A 22,713-nucleotide genomic window follows, 5' to 3' on the forward strand; every position below is an offset into this window, starting at 1 on the left:
TTAACAGGGACGTGTTTTCAGGTTTTTCCAAGGGGGGGGGGTAGTAAAAGTTGGCCAGTCAGTGGTAATTTAATTTTTTTTTTTTATTTATATTTTATTAAAATTCATAGTATTTCATTAAATGGCATGCAATTTTGTAGACATATTCAAGGGGGAGGGGGGAGCAAATGTCCCCCTCCCTCAAATGACGTTCCTACCTAATGTAAGCAAATATAATGGTTAATTTGCTTAGGTTAGATTTTGGTTTGAACATAATAAATTCAGAAACGTGCAAATTCTGTGATCTAACTGCACACGTGCCCTACTAATTAACAAGTACCAAATATTCTATGAATGACAACGGTATGAGCGTCTAGTCACATAAAGGAAAAGAGCATTCTACTGGTTATTATATTAGTATAAAATTATTTTTCGCTGCAGTATTATTTATTGGGAGTATACTATTTAGTTTCATATTATTTAAATGCTAGTGATAGGCTGGCGAGGCACCGCCGGTCGTCTCCTTTCCGTCGAGGTCCGCCAAAAAGTCTGCCGCCGGCACGCCAGTGCTACCAAAGCTGCCTGGTTTTGACCATAGTACATAAATAAATAGTCCCCCCACAATTTAAATTTGCATTTACCATTTGGAAGCAAATGAATCAATGTATTTTATACACTATTTTTTTATATTTTCAGGTCTTGGACGACACGCGCAACTGGTGGAAGGCCCGCAACCGACACGGAGTGACCGCTCACGTGCCGCACACAATCGTGGCCCCGCACGCGCCCCAAGATGTATTCAATAATCCACTTTATTCTACTCAAGTATACATATTTTCAATAATTAAAGCACGAGATCTTTCTGCTTTCGGCCTGTCTTTGAAAAAAAAAGCAAATTTCATACACACACCGACATTTTAGATTATAATACGGGTATTTTATTAGCTAACTTTAATTTCAGGAGAACGCACGTGGAGGTAGTACGAGTCCCAGAGAAGCCCCCGGAGGAAGTGCATCAGGTAACGCGTCTCGATCGGCCGACTGGGTCCGACGGGAACGGCTCGGGAAAAAGGGCGAATTCAGATATTTCTGATGATGTGTCTTGTGCTAATTGTGTTCGTTTTTTTTCTATATTGTCCGTTGACGGTGGTTTTCGAACTGCTTTGGTTAAGTGTTGCTTGTATTAATTATGACTGGGTTTTTTTCAAATTCAATCTTTTTGGAATCATATTATAAAATAAATTGTGCTTGTTCATTAAATCATTTGTGTTAGAATGTCATAATTATGGGAACGGATTAAGATTGTTTACGTCAGGACTTTTGCTCTTCACAATCGTAAATCATTATAACTACGTCTAGTCCACAAACGATTCACTTTGAATATCATATTGTAACGAGGAGGCGTTATTTTTTGATTCATTTTTTAATAAATAACTCCAACATTATTTTATTTTACATATATAATTTATTATTTTTTAAGACTTAAAAATATATGGTGGTAATCTATAAAAAAGAAAATATATAAAAATTCTGCCATATCGATTTACTTAAAAAAATGAATAATAATAAAGAACATATTTATTGACGGCATAAATGTTGTAATGTATTGTTTTTTATAAATTTATATTTATATGTATTATTATTATTATTTTATTGAATAAGTCATCAAATCAAATAAAAATAGTTCTTTAAATTTATTGTTTTTTATTGTGGCTTTTTACCTTGATGCAATGGTTTTTTTTGTGATGTTTGAGCTTCAATGTGAGGTGAGAGTTTTTATTGTTATTTTTGTTCTTGGTATTTAATAATAATAATAATGTGATTTATAGTGAGCGTTCCGACTCCACCACCTATGCCTCCTTCAATGCCCCCGAGAGCAGAAATACCGGCGAGTCCAGTGCCTTCAAAATATAATACGCTATGTAAGTATTTTTTTAAATTAACTAAAACTCGACAGCTGCTAAATAAAAATTAATTTGCTAGAGTTAGATTAGAAACTTTTAGTTGTTTTGGAATTCAGCATCGTAAAATGCCATATACTTTCATAATATTTTATTAAATGACATAATTATTTCCGACCAAATTCAAGGGGGGCAAATGCCCAAAATACCTGACCAATCAGAGAGATCTACCCTTTTGCTGCAATTTTGGATCACAATTTTGGTGACAGTATCTTTAGGGGTGGTCAGCCATAATGACTCAGTGAGCATTATTAATAGTATTATCTATATGTATGAATCTTATCTTTCACATATATAAATCAAGACATTTTTTTCTGCTTTGTTGGCTTGTTAGTAGGAATTGTATTACATTGTATTTATATATTAAAAAGAAACACAAAAAAAATAAAATAATTAAATTATTAGTTCGTAAATACTGTTAAGGATAATATTATACTATTTAACTAGAATAGCGAGTTTTTCCATCTACGCACCTATTAATTCGCCCTATGTGCTCATAATCTTGAACTTCGCGTTCAAAACCTTGCTTTTTTGGTATACTATATAACTCACAGCTCATTATTTTTTTTATTTATAATTCCTTTCACTGTATTTTCTACATTTTAGAATATCATTATTAGATACTTACTATTACTCACAATATAACATAATTAAAATTCAATAATAATATCATAAAAGGTAACATAAATAATTTAAACCTATATTTTTTAATCTTCAATGCGTTACAATGGAGCAAACACAATCAACAACTACCAAGTTGTGGGACACCAGCTTGATTTTAAATTCTGTAAATTAGTGACATCCATCTTAATAATTATAATCTATATTTCAACTTACAGTCAATAGTGCAATTTTATTTTAAATATTCATCCGTGAAATTAGGTAAATCTAAGAAAACCTAATACATAATGCTAGATCGGAATTATAATTATATAATAATCACTAAATTAAAAAATACTATAGAGTTCATATGAAATTCTAACTCAAGTCTTTCAGTCTATCGTCCAATATAAAAATAAATTATAATAAATTAACATACACTTGATATATTACCTTATAAGTTATATCCTAATTAAATATTAAATTGTATGATATGATATTTTCAGCATCAAAAAGTATCAAAAGCTTAATTACCGATGACATGCACGATGAACTAAAAATGGTGCTAACAATCAGGAATAAAAGTCACAGTCTCGATTTCTTAAAAACGCCTGATCTATACATAAATCAAGTATATATTCACTGTATTTATATTGTGAATACTTTGTTTAATTAATTAATTAATATCATTATTTTTAGGCATCGAGTACTATCGAGGTCCAAGATTGGCTTGAAGCCAAAGCTTTTGACGAGAATGTGAGGAAAAAGCTTCGTGGAGTGAACGGACAGAATCTCTTCCGTCTGACAAGGACCACTCTTGAAGAATACGCCGGCGAGAAAGAAGGCAGAAGATTGTACAGCCAGTTGTTGGTGCAGAAGAACGTGTCTGGGGTAACTTTCGACAAAATTGATACGTCAAGCGCATGAATCGTATTATACGTAGTAGTAAACAAACCCCAATAGCTTTAGCGATTGTCTGACGAGTATCGCATAATTACATGTCCGATTGTTTTTATTTATAGTTTAAAACGACATCAACGAAAGAACTGTCAGCAAAATTGGAAAAAATCAGAAAATATCAAGAACAAGAGGAGTTTTGAGTAAGCAAGAGAGGAGACAAAGCTTGGAATTGAGACTAAAATGTTAAATTAATCAATTTTTTAAAATGGTGTTATAAATATTAATGTTTGATTATTTATTTTGACAAATATATGAGATTGTGTGTATTTAAATTATTTGTTAAGAACAATACAAAAATATGACTTGTAAAATTTATTTGTTATCAACTTATAAATAACGATGAAATATATTGTATAATATATACATATATATATATATAAAAAAAATTAAACTTTTATTCTTATAAAAATAAAATCAGTGTCAATTTTAGATATGGCTAACCTTTAGCTGACTATTAATTATATTTGCAAGTTGTCTGCTACTGATTCCACATCGACGTTAAAAGAACATATAAAAATGTTGCATATGTATTCATACTTTTGTAGATTAGCTAATCTGTTTTCGAATACTGCATCAGTTTTAAAGACATTTAATAGCAAAAAATCTCTTTATTCGATCTCAATCGACTTTCATGAAGCATACACTTTGAGACTTGTTATTCTTAACTGATTTCACAGGAAAACTTTCTTTATTACATTTAAAATAAAAAAAGTTAAAAGCAACATTATTAGTGATTTGCTTAGTAGCATTGCTGCGTTTAAAAAGCAATCACTCGATATGAAAAATGATTGCTTAACTTCAGGGACCATTTAAAAACCTATCTCACTTACAATTTCAGTGTAGAAAAAATCTTTTCTAAAGGTTTGAAAGAGATTTAACACTCCGCTAGTGGCGCCTGTATAGTAACACCATCCGGGCAGATCCATACGTGTGTGCTTTGCTATTAACCAAGCACACACGTACGACATCCGACGGATCTGTCCGGGCTTGGCCACAGATACAAAATGTACGAGATCGGACATCAGATTTAGGTGATTCTGCATTTCAACTAAACAAGCATATTATGAAATCCTATCCTTACAGTACTAGAAAAATAACTTATGGCGATTGGCGTCAAAACAATAAACTACCAATCTTCTTCTACATCATTAGAAAATGATAGTCCTGTTGGAACAAAACTAAAGAAAACTGCCCAAAGGAGGTTTGTTTGACATAATGTAATTATAATTTGTCTGGATTATTGTCTTCTAATTATTGTGTCAATGTCCAAACTTAAATCACTAATTTAGTTTTGATAACGGTATTAATTTAAGCTTGTTTGAAGCTTCTTTTCCCAGAACAATTGTGGCCATTTCTAATGCACACAGTTTATCAACCCTTCTGCATTCGACTATTTTATACTTTATTTATTATATTTATGAAGCCATCAGCAGTGGTTTTTCAGTTGGTAAAAAACCTAATTTTGGAAGGGTTGCTCGAGAGTCAAATTGGATTATTTTAGCTTTCAATGATCATGGCCTGCAAAATCTGCACCAACGTGTCGGTTGTTGAAATGTTCCAGCAGATTAGACGGCTTCAGATTAGGTTTGAAAAGACAGCGCCACAAAGTATGCACTGGGGCTTTTGCACATCCATCAGTTGTTTTAAGCAGAAAATTAAAATATTATCTCGCACCCCCTAGAATGCTACCTCACATCCCTGACTTATTTTTCTACCAGGTGTGTATTTAAAAGGTTTGATACTATGCTAAGATAATGGTGACATTACACAGCGATATATGATCCTAAAATGAATTTATTAAAAATATTATTTTTTACTTGCCAGAGCACTCATGAGTATTTTTATTGTAAATTTTATTTTTAATTATAATTTACTATAATGATACACATTGCATTATGAACGCGTTAAAAAATAATTTATTTTTACGTTACTAGATGTCACTAGAGTACATTGATACTAGCAAGCGGAAGGTATTACGGTTGGCTTATATACGCAGTTAACACCATTCTCAGTTAACTCTGGTTTCCCATCAGCACGATTAAATCTTTCGCCTTTTACTAAAGATTTCCGTGGTGGGGAACACTCTAATGAGTCTTAATAATTTTTTGTCGCCTGTCCTTCGGGACGGGCCCTTATAAATACCACAAACCATACGCCTATTACTCGCAATTGTGATGTTTGGTTGCACATGTATTGTGTAACCATTATTGTTCGTTATTTACATCCACTCCAATATAAATTGTGATTGCATCGGTCTCGGCAACCTTTTTTGGCTGCGGGTCAAAATAATTAAAATGTGACTATAAAAAAGACTGACAGGTTAGTGAATATTTTTGGTCCTAACAACAATATATGTGGTCTAGTCTTGACATCGTAACACGTTAAAAAAATTATATTTGCAGAACTGAAATGGGTCACTTCAAATCATCAAACGGGTCACTTGGTGACCCGCGGGTCATAGGTTGCCTAGCCCTGATCTACAGCTTTTATGCGAAATATTACAATCAGCATTAAAAACTATAAAAAAAACACCTACCCATAATATTTAAATATTAATTAGGCGTGTTTTGTTTACTACTCCTTACTGTCATATAGTGCTTGTTGTTGTACTCAACATTTTTTTATAATCAAGTTATTTATTGTTTATGTTATCTGAAACTGCTGTCACTTATTACATAAGGTAGGCGACTAAATTTAAAACATTGAAAATAATTTAAAAACTTGTTTATTTTACAGTTATCCATTTGCCGATATTCATATTTCGAGTAATGTAATTGATTTTTAAATAAATATATCACTATATTTAGGGCACTTAGTTAAAAAATAAGTGATAATGTAGTGTGCATTCTTATAGATATTATATTTTTATCCTCATATATCAATCTGTCTACTTTTCAAAACTGCCTTCCATTTTTAGATAAAATAATTTCAATATTATAAAAAGTCACTATTAAAAATTTATATAAATATAAATTAAGATAATAAAAAAAGCACTAAAAACCAGGGCTGTGGAGTCGGAGTCGGAGTCGGAGTTGGAGTCGTGGAGTCGTGGTGTTTTGGCCGGAGTTGGAGTCGGAGTAGGAGTCGTGAAAAATGAGTGACTCTGACCATTTTTTTAAATTATGAAATTGATGAATTTTTAATTGCGTAATAATGAATGTGTATAGCGTATGAAAATTAAACGTGTAGAAGAACACCAAAAATACCTGATAAAACTAAACTTTTTTGAGTCGGAGTTGAAATCGGAGTCGGAGTCGGAGTCGGAGTGGAGTCGTGTTGTTAGTAAATATCGGAATCGGAGTCGGAGTCGGAGTCGTGTTTTTTTTTAACGACTCCACAGCCCTGCTAAAAACTATGAAAAACCAGAAACGCAATGATCACTACAAAGAAAAAACGCATACTGGCTTAATCTGATAAATATGTATTTTTAATTTTTATTTATAATATACTATACTACAATAATACACATTGTATTATGAACCCGCTAAAAAATAATTTATTTTTACGATCCTAGATGTCACTAGAGTACATTGATACTAGCAAGCGGAAGGTATTACTGTTGGTTTATATACGCAGTTAACGCCACTCACAGATAACTCTGGTTTCCCATCAGCACGATTAAATCTTTCGCCTTTTACTAAAGATTTCCGTGGTGGGGAACACTCTAATGAGTCTTAATAATTTTTTGTCGCCTGTCCTTCGGGACGGGCCCTTATAAATACCACAAATATTACGCTTTGTGACCGCAGTTATGGATTTCGGCAACTCACGTTCCGTGACACTCATCTATGCCCGATCTTCCACTCTTGGAATTATTGTTCTAACTCCACTCTGATATACACGGTCATGGGGAGCATTAGGTGTAATATTTTTCTAGGTTTAGCTGTCGGAGCGAAGTGTTTTTCTATAAGCATCACTTGCGTTCAATAAGAAGACAAGCAAGTCGTCATATTTTTTATATATAGACAATGTTTATTATAATATAGTATTATTCTAGATTCGTTATCTGTATGTAGTACTTCATTAAATTACTCTTCTATTTTTTTATTTACGAAATTATCCAAGTTCCTAAATTAGAACACTGAGATAATATAAAAACTGAATTTTTTACCTAGAATCTTAACATATGAAGTGAAAGAAATTACATGTATTTTCATATTTACAACTTGTTATTGAAAATATATATATATACCACAAATCATATGCGCTATAGCCGCAGTAATGGATTTCGGCAACTCGCGTTCTGTGTAACTCATTTTTGCCCGATCCTCCACTAATGAAATTCTTTAGCTCTGCTCTAATATAATATAAGTTGAAAATGTATCGATCTACAGTTAGCAAGCGTTTAGGCATTATTTTTTTTCATATTTGTGCCTGTCAAGTGGGAGCAGATATATTTTTTATGCATAATTTATGTTATTTTAATATCTATTATAGAGCAATTTTACCTCTTTCAAGATATCTTGTTTAATCTCAATATGTATTAAATTAATTCAGAATGATGATAACTATGATAGTATTTTTTGCCCTTAAAAAATAAAAAGGAGATAATTAAATATTTACCCAGGTTAATGGTTCAACCCAAGGAACTGGGAAATACAATAATAAGATAGTTATATTTTAATTTCAGTTATTTCGAATTAAATATGTCTATAGATACATACTAATTTAATATGAATTTTATTTTTAAATAATTGCTTATAATTATTATTATATTTACATACATACATATCAGTTGTTTATTCAATTGCATTATATGTACTTTAAAATAATTTTATTTATTTAAATACATATAGCCTTACATTATTTATTTATGAATTTGGTTGATTAATACTGTTTACTTGCGTATAGATAGATACAGGTTAATTATTTACAAATAGTATTTGAATAAATATATGTGTAATCAGTTTCAAATTTATATTTTCAATAACAAGTTGTAAATATGAAAATACATGTAATTTCTTTCACTTCATATGTTAAGATTCAAGGTAAAAAATTCAGTTTTTGTATTATCTGTGTTCTAATTTAGGAACTTGGATAATTTCGTAAATAAAAAAATAGAAGAGTAATTTAATAAAGTACATACAGATAACGAATCTAGAATAATACTATATTATAATAAACATTGTCTATATATAAAAAATATGACGACTTGCTTGTCTTCTTATTGAACGTAAGTGATGCTTATAGAAAAACATTTCGCTCCGACAGCTAAGCCTAGAAAAATATTACACCTAATACCCGCACTTCACTCTCCGAAAGTTGTCCTAGTGGAAGTTCGACCGAAGTCGGTCAAGGTCGCAGTTTTTCGAATAGCGTTCGCACAGCCGGGAATTTCATACGCGTGCACGCTTCTCAACCTCGCGTATTATAACTACGTGCGTGTTTTAAACACAAAAAAAATTAAAGCCAAATGGAGAAAAAGGAGATGGTGGATGATTGCAATGCACCGGAATAGATCAATGTTAGTAAATAAGACATTTTATGTTGAATCGAGGCTTCACTGTCACTAATAAATAATAAACAGGAAACGTTCAAGTGTGCAACTAATGAATAATTTCTATTATTTTTTAAGGAAAAGTATGGAAAGTCAATTTGCTGAATTGAGATTTTATATACAATATATAGCTTAGGTCTTTCTCTTTATGATACATGCAAAATTGACTGCGGATTTTTGCGGTTTTTAACACATTGCATACCTTAAAAATGTATTATTCTTAAAAATGGGACGGGGCTTAGTCGCGAAAGTTACGACCTAAAAATTTGTTCAGAATCACCAAATATACACATATTTAAAAAAAACGATACCGGGTATGATAAAATGCTAGTCAAATACTTTTTCTTAATATAAAACAGCAAATTTGTGACATATACAATTTTTTTTTTTACGCTACGCGGCTAAATTTTTTTATTACGCTACGCACGGCCGTTAAACACGGAATTCCTCTTCCTCGGGCCTACAATTAAAGAAATGTTAACGTCAAATTTAAAATACAGTTTTGTAATGATTGTAATTTTTTAATAATATGATTACCGTGGTAAAATCAGTAAACGTCAAATTGTGGATCGCGTACTAATGAAATAAAATAAAAATTTGTTTGGAATTACTAAATATATACATATTTAAAAAAACGATACCGAGTATGATAAAATGCTAGTCAAATACTTTTTCTTAATAAAAAACATATACAATTTTTTTTTTACGCTACGCGGCGAAATTCGCACGACCGTTCAACACGGAATTCCTATTCCTCGGGCCTACAATTAAAGAAATACTTTAAATAATTGTATTTTTTAGCACTTATAATATTATATATTTGACTAAGAGCACTTATGGAATCAACTAAAGTGGTGAAATAATTTTGGCCGTCCAGATCGGGCAAAAATACCAAACAGTGGCGCGATCGTGAAGACGCCCATATTAAAATTGAATCGTTCTATCTCAGTTTGCGATAAACCATCTCTATCTCTCTCTCTCGTCACGCGAGAGAGCGAAAGGGGAAGTATCTCGCCGCTCGCGCTCGAAGCGTCTTCGGGTATTACTTTCGGAAAGCGAGGGAATTTTCGGAGGCGACGAAGTCGGCCGCCTCGACCAAAATTACCCCCAGTTTACCTCCCGTTCGCGGTGACCTCGGAGAACTTGCGAGAGATTTTAGCGCGGGGACAACCGAGCTCGACCGAAGTAAGCCCGAATTTTCACATTATATTTCCCGTCCTTGGCCAACTGTCGCCTACTTTCGGAGAGTGAAGTGGAAGCATAATGCTCCCCATGACCATGTATATCAGAGTGGAGTTAAAACAATAATTCCAAGTGTGGAAGATCGGGCATAAATGAGTTACACGGAACGTGAGTTGCCGAAATCAATAACTGCAGCCATAAAGCATAATATTTGTGGTATTTATAAGGGCCCGTCCCGAAGGACAGGCGACAAAAAATTATTAAGACTCATTAGAGTGTTCCCCACCACGGAAATCTTTAGTAAAAGGCGAAAGATTTAATCGTGCTGATGGGAAACCAGAGTTAACTGTTAGTGGTGCTAACTGCGTATATAACCCAACCGTAATACCTTCCGCTTGCTTGTATCAATGTACTCTAGTGACATCTAGGATCGTAAAAATAAATTATTTTTTAACGGGTTCATAATACAATGTGTATCATTGTAGTATAGTATATTATAAATAAAAATTAAATTAAAAATATTTATCAGATTAAGCCAGTATGCGTTTTTTCTTTGTAGTGATCATTGCGTTTCTGGTTTTTCATAGTTTTTAGTGCTTTTTTTATTATCTTAATTTATATTTATATAAATTTTTAATAGTGACTTTTTATAATATTGAAATTATTTTATCTAAAAATGGAAGGCAGTTTTGAAAAGTAGACAGATTGATATATGAGGATAAAAATATAATATCTATAAGAATGCACACTACATGATCACTTATTTTTTAACTAAGTGCCCTAAATATAGTGATATATTTATTTAAAAATCAATTACATTACTCGAAATATGAATATCGGCAAATGGATAACTGTAAAATAATCAAGTGTTTTTAAATTTAGTCGCCTACCTTATGTAATAAGTGACAACAGTTTCAGATAACATAAACAATAAATAACTTGATTATAAAAAAATGTTAAGTGCAACAAACAAGCACTATATGACAGCAAGGAGTAGTAAACAAAACACGCCTAATTAATATTTAAATATTATGGTAGGTGTTTTTTTATAATTTTTAATGCTGATTGTAATATTTCGCATAAAAGCTGTAAATCAGGGCTAGGCAACCTATGACCCGCGAGTCACCAAGTGACCCATTTCAGTTCTGCAAATATATTTTTTTTACGTGTTACGATGTCAAGACTAGACCACATATATGGTTGTTAGGACCAAAAATATTTACTAACCTGTCAGTCTTTTTAATAGTCACATTTTAATTATTTTGACCCGCAGCCAAAAAAGGTTGCCGAGACCTGCTGTAGATCGATGCAATCACAATTTAATTGGAGTGGATGCAAATAACGAACAATAATGGAAACATCGGGCAAAAATGATTACACAATATGCGAGTATCAAACTTCACAATTGCGAATAATAAGCGTATGGTTTGTGGTATTTATAAGAGCCCGTCCCGAAGGACAGGCGACAAAAAATTATTAAGACTCATTAGAGTGTTCCCCACCACGGAAATCTTTAGTAAAAGGCGAAAGATTTAATCGTGCTGATGGGAAACCAGAGTTAACTGTGAGAAGAGTTAACTGCGTATATAACCCAACCGTAATACCTTCCGCTTGCTAGTATCAATGTACTCTAGTGACATCTAGGATCGTAAAAATAAATTATTTTTAACAGTTTCATAATGTTATAGTATATGCTTTTAGTATACATATAAACAAAAATAAAATTTACAATTAAAAATACATATTAGTGCTTTAGTAAATTGAAAATAATATTGTAATAAATCATTTTTATTATTATTTAAATTCCAGCTGCTTTTTTCATGTACTATAAAACAATGAGTTTTTAATGAAAAAAACAGGTAATGACCATATTTGTAAAAATAGTGTCGTTCGCCTGTTTCTTCAATCAGCAATCAAAAATATGCACAATGTTAAACCACTGACACCGTTATCTTAGCATAACATTTTAAATGCACATATGATATACAAATTAGTCAGGATCTTTTATATATCTAAACTTACCAACCAATGTATCTATTGAAATATAGTACTATTTTTTTATTCCATAGTAAACCTTTATTTTTTATGACTGTGAAGATATGGCGCAGGAAGAATGAAAATATATATGCAATATTCCCTGCTTTTTTAGTCTATATTTTATTTTAATTTATCAATAAAATATAACATCGTACAAAGTCATACAATAAACAAATGAAAAAGCTGTTTCTGTAAAATTACCATCAAAGTAATAGATCCAGTGTCTGAATAACTGCAGAATATCTTCAGCAATTGTAAGATGCCATCAATCATAAAACCCACCTCGAATTCATAGAACAAAATATATTGAAAAATGCATCTAATAATTATTATTTATTTATTTTCATTTTATTAATTTATTTAGCTAATATACCTAATTGTTTATCAAATACTTGCTCTTTTAATTTTTTTGGTAGAGACTTACTGATTTCTACAATTTTTACAAATACAAAAATCAATCATTCCAAATTTGAAAAAAATGTATTTTTTTAATTATCGCAAATAAGTCGCAGTATTCAATGTGTAAAATTGAGACCATCGTGAACTAACAACTTACCCCAATGTGCCACGATTAAGGTTCTCAATTGTTCGAATACTGAATACAAAATGGATGGAAGTATTTGAATATATTCGTATTTTTTTTTACCGATATTGACTTATTTAACCAATTAGTGCAAAAATCAATTAATTGCCTGTAAGATATTATTTAATTAAAAAATAACTATTGTTTAATAAAAATTATTTTAATTTATCGTTAATCGTTGAACTTTTCCAATTTAAAAAAATATGCTGTGCGAATTACTCATCGTGTAGGCGGAAAAGGAGAATACTTTTGTTGTATTTTTTCCGGTTTATTATGGCCGAATCTTGGCGGTACTCTGGTAACACTGGCGTAACGGATACTCTTCTCGTGGCAGCTCTGGCGGGCTTGCACGCCGATGCGAGCCCGGCGTTACATACTTTTGATCAGGGATGTTATTTCAGCTTTTTCCATTGTGAAGAAAAATTAAATTTATATATAAAATTACAAACCCTCGTGTTGAAAGTCGTTCCATGTTTTTTATTGTTATGGTTCAATATCCTCAGTATTGCTACATTTAAAAAAATGCACCGCAGACGAATTTCATTTTATTTATTTATTAAAATTATTACCATCGTGACCTGGAAGGTTAACCTAATGCGTCACGATTGCCAAAGGTATAAAATTTATTACAATTTTAAAATACATACAAATATATACATATAGTATAAATAAAAACACGAAAGACTAGACACAAATCACTTGAACAGGTGTGCATTGTCCTACATGAATTGAACCAAAACCCTATATGTGGACGAGAAAATGTCAATATCTCTATGCACAGTATTGAGCAGACGAGCGGCCTTTGCTAGAGAAGAGTTGGTAAGTGCTTCAGTTCTAGACTTTACAGGCAAGAACAGTGGACGCGACCGAGAACTATAACCACCTTCCGGAGCCAACATTTGGGGCTACTCAAGCACCGAAAGGTTGTCTACGATGCTTTTGAGCAATTTCCAGTAGTGTTTAATTATATAAACACTTCTGCGAGTTGACAAAAAAAACGTATCCCAGCGCTCCCAGAATAAAAACACTGGGAAACAAGAACGGATAATACCCGTATTCCTTCAAGTATAAATATTGAAGGAATTTAGGCTGTACTTTTTCTAGTTTCAATTCATTACATTTACACACTACGCCTGGAATCCAAATAATACAGCTAGTTTCTAGTATGCTACGGACTAGAGCATCATAAAGAGTGCGCAATACTAAAGTATACCTGAAGTAGCGCGCATTTCTTAATGAAATATGTTTAATTGAACGAGAACAATTTTTGATAAATAATTCCATGTTTTAAATTTTTCAAATAAAATTCTTAAACAACAAATACAAAAACGTAAATCGAACTTCACAAATTTTTTTGAGATAAGCGTTAAACGATAATAAAAGCTGGATCTTTCACATTTTGTTTTGCTCAATGAACGAATTTCGGTCATAGTAGACACTTAACAATCATTCTATTTCGAAGGCATAAAAGCATTTTTTGTAGAGGATGAGCAGCTTACTGTCTCGCGTTTCGGGTGTGTGATAACTTAAACGAATTATTATATTCTAGTTAAAAATCGGGCGTATAATTAAAACATTCGATTGAGAACCATGGCCACAATGGTCAAAAAGAATACTTACCTAGTAGTTATTATTTTTGGACATTTAATAAAATCATTGTTAACAAAAAACTACTTCATGAAAAATAAGAAATCAGCGTTAGACAGAGGCGGAGCTATGGGAGGTGGAGGGTTTTCAAGAAAATACATTAAATTATTAAATAAAACATTTATTTAAATTAATAATATGGTCCTGCCCTTAACTCAGAGACGATGATAAATTATCCTTAAACTAGGAAAGATTGCTTATGACTAATCCAGATCTACTATCCAATTTTATTGGTAAATCAAAAGTTACATTAAAACATTTAAATCCCATATAATGAGCTGAAAGATAGTACAGTTCCTTCCACAGTCTTAATTACTCTTGCCACATTTTTTGCATTTATCGGATTGGCCATCTTTTATTCGATTAAAAGATGTTCATACTAACATTTCCTCCATGGCTATAATACAAATGAAATATATTTTAATGTATATAGTTGTTACTGGTCATACACAATAACAGTTATTAGTTGAAATAATTTTGATGCTACATTGAGTAATATGTTAATTTTATTTTATACATATTTATGCTAGTAAAAAGCTCTTCATTGAAAAACATGTACAAAAATACATTTCATATTCTTCCGAACCGTCCAACCAAAAAGGTTTTCTTTGGCAGATCACCGTTCTCGACTTCTCAAATACATGGTCAAAATTGTTACAAATATAGATTTTATTAGGTGTTTTCTCTTGTATGTAATCGCTATGTATTCGAGACTCGACGAAATTTATAAACGACATATCACAGACTTTAATGCCACATGCGTTCAAAAATGTTAAGTTTTCTAATGACCACATAGCAGTAAAAGTTTCTTCAGTGATATCTGTAACAATTTAAAAAATAATTATACTTCAAAAAATAACATAAATGTTTCACGTCAATTTCTCACCTATTAATGGGTAATTTTTGGATATATTCATGTCGGTCAATTCGGTGCAATTTGAGCAAATCTTCATTAACAATTTATTGTCAATAGCTGCGTATGAAAGCACCTTAAGTGATTTCAAATTTTTCATATCACCTATCGGCTCCAATCCCGTGGTCAATTTGTCAACTCTCAGATTGAGAGATTCAAGTTGTGGAAACAATTTTAATACGTCGGTTATGTAACTATTATCCAAATTCTTATCTTTTAAGTGCAATTCTTTTAGATTCCTCATACGCATACATCTTTCAATAGGCAAAATAGTCTGTAAACTCGAATGCTTTAAGCTGAGCCTTATTATATACTTTAAGTTTAAATGTTCCAAGAAATCTGTTGACGAATAGCTTTCCTTGATTGCTAGTTGTTCCAACTTTAATGGGCAATTTTTGAACGTGTTATTGTTTATGGAACATTCGTGAAGGTGGAGCGATTTCAGTTTGTTGCATTTACCGAGCAGGTAGCTCCAGTGATGTGATATTAAATTGTAAATCGACAGCTCGTTAAGATTGGGACACAGATTGGCAATCGTGAACAGTGTTCTGTTTTCATACATATTCTGGTTGGTGTTTAGGTGTAAGGTCTTCAAATAACGACCAACTTTAACTAACAGCAAATTCATCTCGAAGCCATTGAATTCATTTGAACTTAATTCAATAATACCTAGAAAAATGTTAACATTTAATTTAATTAAAGCCATTTCAATAGAACATTAGTATCAGTAATTTTCAACAAGGCAGTTTTAAATTAGTAACATAATCACACAGATTCATTTATAACACTGAAGTTATTTGCGAGTGAAATAATGAATATTTCAGGAATAGTTTTATATATAACTAATTTATTTACCAATGTATGTAAAAGAAGTATAATTTAAAAAAAAAAAAATTTAAGTTCCGCTTAATTCTCACTAATTACGTAAGCAATGTTATAAATTACCTTTATATTTTTCGTGGACGAGATATTTCCAGCGTTTGCTGACTCTTTCCGATTGAATCAACTGTTTCAGTGGCAGAAAGCTAAATATTTTCATAAAACAATATTCGTCCAGTATGTTAAAAATATTATTATCGTCTTGCACATGTACATATTCGTTCTGAAAAATAGATACATATTAGAATATTGTCGTACCATTAATTAAATTTGATTCTTATATAATTACAACCGGTGACATATTTGGTGATGGTAGTGCACTCACATATACATCTCCTAAAATAGTAAATATTTAAATTATTATATATATATATATATATATATATATATATATATATATATATATATATATATATATATATACATATATATCTCAATGGCGTGCGGTGCATGCCTTGGGTTTGTAAAGACTAAATATTTTTATCATTTATTATTTTTTTTAATTTAAATAATTATGAAACGTAATCGCTCCCAAAATCGGCTATACAACCACATCGAGAAAGCAGCAAAAGCCGACTACAGCACGGACGGACTAGCTGGCTGTCTTACGCAGTCGATACCCATGCGCTATGAATTGCTTATCGGGAATGAAATTGGTATCGCATGCACATTAGAACTTCAGTTATTGCACGTGCTCGTGTTTACAGTCGCTCGCCATCAACCGTGCATGTGGTTGACGTTTTAAATGTCTATTTCTCTAGAAAAATGAATTACCCATACTTATGACTGAGCAGCTGTAATGTCTGGGGAGCACAATGGAGTACTAAAAATTTCGAGATATTTGTATACTGCTATGCTCACAGATTAAATCTTGTTTTATCTTAAACGATTTTTCAAATATGATATATATTATCATTTTTTTGTAAATCGTCAAGAAGAGTATATCTTCTTGATTGTGAAATAAAGAAACGTTTCCCTACATTTTATTTGATATTTTGCAAAAAATATTTTGTATTTTTTTATATTTTTAGTTCAAGTCATGTACAGGTATAAAGCTCGATATTTCGAAATACTTGAAACAATTTCCACAAATACTACCAGTCGTTCGTTCGATTGAAAGTTATTGATAATTTAAAAATTATTGCACTTTTAAACGTGACGGAATACAAAAAGAATTTTCCAGAATCACTTTTTATAATTTTACGAGGTTGAAAAGTGAACTTTTAAAATCTATAAATTGCATTAATAGCGTGATTATTAAAAATGAACTAAAAGATATTTTAACGGAAGTATTAAATTTAATAAAATGAAGTTTTTAACAAGTTATTATGTAGAAAGATGATTTTCTACAATGAAAAGAATAAAAACATTCACTAGATTGTCAAAATCAAACAATCGAAAAAAAACTTTTAGTCTAATTAATGACAATATAAGAGCCCCCTCGAGCGCACGCCACTGATACATAATATTTTTTATAGTTAAAAATTGCAACTTATACCACTTTTCATATTTCTTTGGTGCCAAAAGTCCGCTGAGGTAACTTTTAATAAGACATTGTTGATTACTGTTCTGCTACGTAAAACTCTTAAAAAAAGAAAATAATTTTAATGTTCGAGTGTACTTTGTATTTATTAGTGAATATTTTGCGATTGAACGATACATACTTGGACGCTTCCAAGGAATTTTCATACGTGATCAAGGCGTAAATAATACGCCCTGTGTTCTTGGACTGGTTGAGGTAACAATCGACGATTTTTCCATACACACCGAAATGTCGGGTAATATCTTCGCGCGTCAACTATAAATTTTTTGTTTAATTAATACCAAAATATAAATTTCTACTCTGATATATATATCAGAGTCTCTTACTTTACTTGGGATTCCAGATACATGTAATGTGGTTACTGGTACGCCTTCACTTGTCAACATTTTACCTTTGGTCTTCCAATTCAGTTGACTTCACGGACCAATAAAGCGCGTTCAACTGAAAATATGTTATTTATTAATATATTTAATCCTTTCAACAAGCCTCAGGCGTGGTATTTTACAATTTACACTAAATGTTCGACACATATTCATCAATTGAATTTTTATTATATTTTATCAAATAACTGAATAAGTATAACAAAAAAAAATTGGTTTCACAAAAAAGGGAGATGACCCTTTTTTTACCTCTCGCTAACATACTGCATACCAACCTAGTACATCTCAGCATTCCAAAATGTAAAATTATTCGTAATCAAGTGTTTTATGAATATAGCAAACCTACCAGACGCAATGGCGGACAATCCCCTGCCGCGGCGGATTACACGCCCTGCCGTCACAAATGCGTCAGTGTTGCTACATGTGAAAAACCTCCCTTAATATTACACATAATAATTTATAATTATTATATAGTCTGATGGTTAATACTAACTTGTTGCTATTCATTACACTCGATTAAATTATTTAATAGGTAAAGATTTACTCCATTGTAACGCATTTGGTAAGAGTAAATAAATAATTTTTTCACATGTATTTATAATAATCTTTGAGGTATTCAATGAAAAATTGAGTAGATTCAGCCAGTATGCGTTTTTTAATCAGGCCCGTGCGAAGTAAAAGTTGCACCCAAGACAAAACCTTAATCTGCCCCCCCCCCCCAGAAATATATATATGTATATAGACTTATAATTTTTTTCTATAATAATAAATAAAAGTATTTTTATTGTAGCATTACAAGCCGTTATGGCTCTTGACATACTTGAATACCCAAGTATTAAAATTATCCTATGAGTGGAATCTGCGCAGAGTTTACCATTCACTGATACGCCATATTGATGGTAGGGAATAAAGACATCTCTTGTATACAATTGCTAGTATTGTATTATATTAATTGCTAAATATTTTTTATTATTAGTAATTATAGTTATTATTTATTTTGCTTTTGAACAATTATTGAACAATTATTGAACAAACGGTGATTGTGCTTCCAGCCCAATTTAATCCCAACAGATAAAATAAAATCTGAAAAAACGTTTTGTGGGGGCCTATTCATATATTAATTTATTATGGTTAAAACTAACGTGACGGCAGCGGAAGCTAGCACATTCTTTTGATGGACCTCGACGGGAAGACAATGGCCGGTGGTGCTTCGTCATATTATTATGTAGCATCATTTTAAAACTATTATAAACATTTTTATAAAAATACTACTGCAGCAGCTCAGTGTGTGCCACTTGCCACCATATGTCCGCCAAAGTTTTATTGAAATTTGCCAAATATAAATATATAAACAATTAAAGTATGAGGCCTCTGAAGAATAAACTGTTTTAAATGTTGGACAGTGTATTATATACATATATGACACAAAAAAATAGATTTTTATACAAGATTTAATAATAAAAAGTAGATTTTTATAATCTATAGTAAAATAAAGTACAATTTATTATAATTTAACAAAACTCGTTTTATTTTATAAAATTATCTTTCGTGTTTTTAGGGAATCAAAATCATCGATAATTCTGTCTATGTCTAACAATTGTCTTACTTTGATTTCAATCGAGTGTATACATAAATTGCTCAGTCTGTTCTGAGCCATTGAAGATCTCCTAAAGTTTTTGACCATTTTAAGCTTGCTGGCGAATCTTTCCGCTGAAGTGGTAGCTACTGTAATTCTATATGCTGTGTCCACATGTTCTTAATTTGCTGTCAAATTTCATTACAAACGGTTAATTTTTAAAAAATTCTCATCCAAAGGCACAAACAATTTTTTTGAACTGAATATCCCACTTAAAAAAATGGGGTCATTAGTATATTTGTTCGCAAGGTCCATAGAATATCTACTTAGCTTAGTTTCATCTAGTGATATTATATTCGAAACAATAAAAAAATCAAAATCTTGTTACACCTTCCGAAGTTTTTCAAATCTCCAGTTGTTGTTCGATTCTTGTGTGAACAGTGTATGTAATACAAAATTTCTCAGCTTCATTTAGATTAGCAGAATCATCAGAAGCTTCATATTAAAATTGTTTCAGAACTATTGTTTTTTTCCCTTAAATAAAGGCTCTATATTCAACGACTTAGCTAGATTTATACTCTTGTTAAAAAGTCCGAAACTTTTCATATTTTATATTGATTATCGTGTTTCTATTAGATTACTAACAAAATAAACAGTTTTTACCTGTAGCAATTTATTAACGCTGTCTATTTCCTCCAAGAGATTACTCCACACTATTAAGCTGCAGGTAAAATTATAATCTTTCAGTTGTTTTGTTTTTATGCTCCTGAGTATGCTTCCTGATATTTTCTAATTTGTACAAGCTATTCTAGAATCTTAAAGATCTTTAGCAATTGTTTCTACACTGTAGATAAAGCTTGTTTTTTATATGGTCACTATATTTCTTCAAAGACACAAATTCGACATAAGAAAATTCATTTAATTCGAGATTGGACTCCTTTATATTTTTCAGTAATATTCGCGCCATTGTCATAACATTGAACTCTGAAATACTGAATATCGAGGTGGTCAGCCTACAATTTGCCCAAAATTTATATTTAAAATTTGTTAAAAAAAATATTTTTAGTTCAAATTTGTAAAGACGTTTTTGGCGCCCCCTGATTTTACCATCTGGGGCCGCTGCACCTTCGCTAACCATTGCGTTTTTGTTTTTATGATAGTTTTCGAATATTATTTTTGTGTGCAATGATTTGTATCATAGTTTTAGTGGGTTTTTTTTAATGTTTTAAATTAAAATTGTACAAATTTTCAGTAGTGACTTTACATATTATTGAAATTATTTTTTCCAGAAATGGAAGGCAGTTTTGAAAAGTAGACAGATTGATATGTAAGGATAAATGGATAATTTCTCTAAGAATTCACACAACATTATCACTCTTTTATAACTTAGAACCCCAAATATAGTGATATATTTATTTTTAAATAATTAGATTACTCGAAATATGAATATCAGGTAAAAGGATAACAACGCCTGTATAATAAATAAATGTTTTTATAATTTGTTAAAAAAAAAGTTACGTGCAGTAGATCAATTCACTTTATGACAGCACTGAGCAAAATTAAACACGCCTAATTATCAGATAAATATTACGAGTAGATATTTTTAATAAATATAAAATTCATTTTTAAAGATTAATTGTAATATTTTGCATAAAATATGTTGCAACAGTGGTTAATTATAAATTTATATGTAGCATGAAAAGGGTTAAAATGAAATATTTGTAAAATATTTATTGCTGCTAATTTTTGCTACCGCATCACTGCTATCGATTTACAAAAGAATTGTTTTATTTTTTACAATTACCTATTCTAACTTTTATGAATTGTAAAAAAAACTTTAGATATAAATTGACATGTTTATTATATTTGATGAGGTAACAAGATAAGTTTATGCATTAAAAACTCATTTCTTAATTCATTAAAAACAGCGCCGCGCACGGATGTTTTATTGATTTTTTTTCAACGCGGCTAAGAGGTTAATGTTAATATAGGGATTAAGCGTACTTTATTGATTTAAGTTGGCATCACTGCATTTCTCACATACACACACACATTCGTAGTTAGATGTTTAACCCGCTACGACCCAATTAAATTATTTTTTAATTTTAAGTGTTTTAAATACGAGAGCGAACACAAACAATATCAGAAAAATTATATGATTACCGTGAAATAAAACTAAAATATATACAACCACATTTAATGGTTTATTTTTTTCATGAACTGCATCAATTATTTTCGAATAATTTAATGAAGTATTGTGTCATTTAAATTTTTTTATTAACTTTTCAAAATAATAAGGCTTCGTATATTAAAAATAATTGTGTTATATATAATTCATAGTTGAATAATATTTTGGAAAATATGTAGATGAAAGAAAAAGTTAAAGAGGCAATTTGGAACCAGCTGCGGAATTTTCACATCGCACTTGCATGATTTTGTATACAGAAATACTTATCAAAATGAAGATATATTCAAAATTTTCATTATTCTTTTAAAGATAATTACCAACAATAAAAAATCTTGATTTTATTTACTTCATCATTTATTCTTTATTCATATGCCATGGTTAGATTTAAAAGCTAAAATAAAAATAGTCACGGATCGAAGTGGGTTAAACGTCCAACTACGAATGAGCCAACTAAACCAGTATAATAATAATACGCTAAAACCCTAAATTACCAAAAAATCATTTCTCAATTCATTAAGAACTTGGTTTCGCAAAAAAGGGAGTTGACCTTTTTTACCTCACCAACATATTGCATACCAACCTAGTATATCTCAGTATTCCAAAATGTAAAATTTTTCCGAAATTACCTTTTTTAGCTGTCCCGGTTTCCAGTTTTACAAATACAGTAAACCTACCCGACGTAATGGCGGACAAGCCCCAGCCGCGGATTACACGCCCTGCCGTCACAAAATGCCTCAGTGTTGCTACACGTGAAAACCATCCCTTATTATATGCTTATAAATTATATT

The 22,713-nt window shown here is 31.1% G+C and overlaps 1 protein-coding gene, 1 long non-coding RNA gene and 4 other non-coding genes across 24 annotated transcripts in view; 3 read left to right on the forward strand and 3 right to left on the reverse strand.

Moving 5' to 3' along the window:
* aru (arouser) overlaps positions 1–3,811 on the forward strand; it is a 23,319-nt gene extending 19,508 nt beyond the window's left edge. For 4 of the 17 annotated variants that reach the window (XM_088183858.1, XM_088183867.1, XM_088183859.1 and 1 more), the window contains 6 exons: positions 676–804; positions 941–998; positions 1,809–1,901; positions 3,047–3,171; positions 3,240–3,431; positions 3,563–3,811. In XM_088183858.1, the coding sequence (XP_088039984.1) occupies positions 676–804; positions 941–998; positions 1,809–1,901; positions 3,047–3,171; positions 3,240–3,431; positions 3,563–3,640 (675 nt within the window). In that variant the 3' untranslated portion in view covers positions 3,641–3,811. Of the gene's footprint in view, positions 1–675; positions 805–940; positions 1,673–1,808; positions 1,902–3,046; positions 3,172–3,239; positions 3,486–3,562 lie in introns of those variants that run through there. The other 13 variants (XM_088183860.1, XM_088183861.1, XM_088183869.1 and 10 more) reach the window with 6 other exon arrangements.
* A 1,702-nt stretch (positions 3,812–5,513) lies between these two features.
* On the forward strand, positions 5,514–5,630 carry LOC148235622 (U5 spliceosomal RNA). Its single transcript, XR_015809473.1, has one exon. It is a non-coding gene; the product is annotated as a U5 spliceosomal RNA (small nuclear RNA).
* A 1,463-nt stretch (positions 5,631–7,093) lies between these two features.
* LOC148235623 (U5 spliceosomal RNA) lies at positions 7,094–7,210 on the forward strand. Its single transcript, XR_015809474.1, has one exon. It is a non-coding gene; the product is annotated as a U5 spliceosomal RNA (small nuclear RNA).
* A 3,197-nt stretch (positions 7,211–10,407) lies between these two features.
* On the reverse strand, positions 10,408–10,524 carry LOC148235624 (U5 spliceosomal RNA). The gene has a single exon (XR_015809475.1). It is a non-coding gene; the product is annotated as a U5 spliceosomal RNA (small nuclear RNA).
* A 1,099-nt stretch (positions 10,525–11,623) lies between these two features.
* LOC148235625 (U5 spliceosomal RNA) lies at positions 11,624–11,740 on the reverse strand. Its single transcript, XR_015809476.1, has one exon. It is a non-coding gene; the product is annotated as a U5 spliceosomal RNA (small nuclear RNA).
* Positions 11,741–14,554: 2,814 nt separating this feature from the next.
* On the reverse strand, positions 14,555–22,674 carry LOC148235626 (uncharacterized). 3 transcript variants are annotated; one of them, XR_015809309.1, is made up of 8 exons: positions 22,600–22,674; positions 18,108–18,222; positions 17,903–18,036; positions 17,737–17,822; positions 16,531–16,574; positions 16,305–16,461; positions 15,333–16,028; positions 14,555–15,266 (listed from the first exon to the last, which is right to left on the reverse strand). It is a non-coding gene; the product is annotated as an uncharacterized LOC148235626 (long non-coding RNA). The 3 variants fall into 3 exon arrangements; XR_015809310.1 differs by having other exon boundaries at positions 22,552–22,672; XR_015809308.1 differs by lacking the exon at positions 22,600–22,674 and adding an exon at positions 18,508–18,580.
* Positions 22,675–22,713: the final 39 nt, after the last annotated feature.

The sequence above is a fragment of the Plectrocnemia conspersa genome, unplaced genomic scaffold, assembly GCF_051122295.1.
Source record: "Plectrocnemia conspersa isolate PC_06_02 unplaced genomic scaffold, ASM5112229v1 ptg000004l, whole genome shotgun sequence".
In the NCBI taxonomy this organism is placed as follows: Eukaryota; Metazoa; Arthropoda; class Insecta; order Trichoptera; family Polycentropodidae; genus Plectrocnemia; species Plectrocnemia conspersa.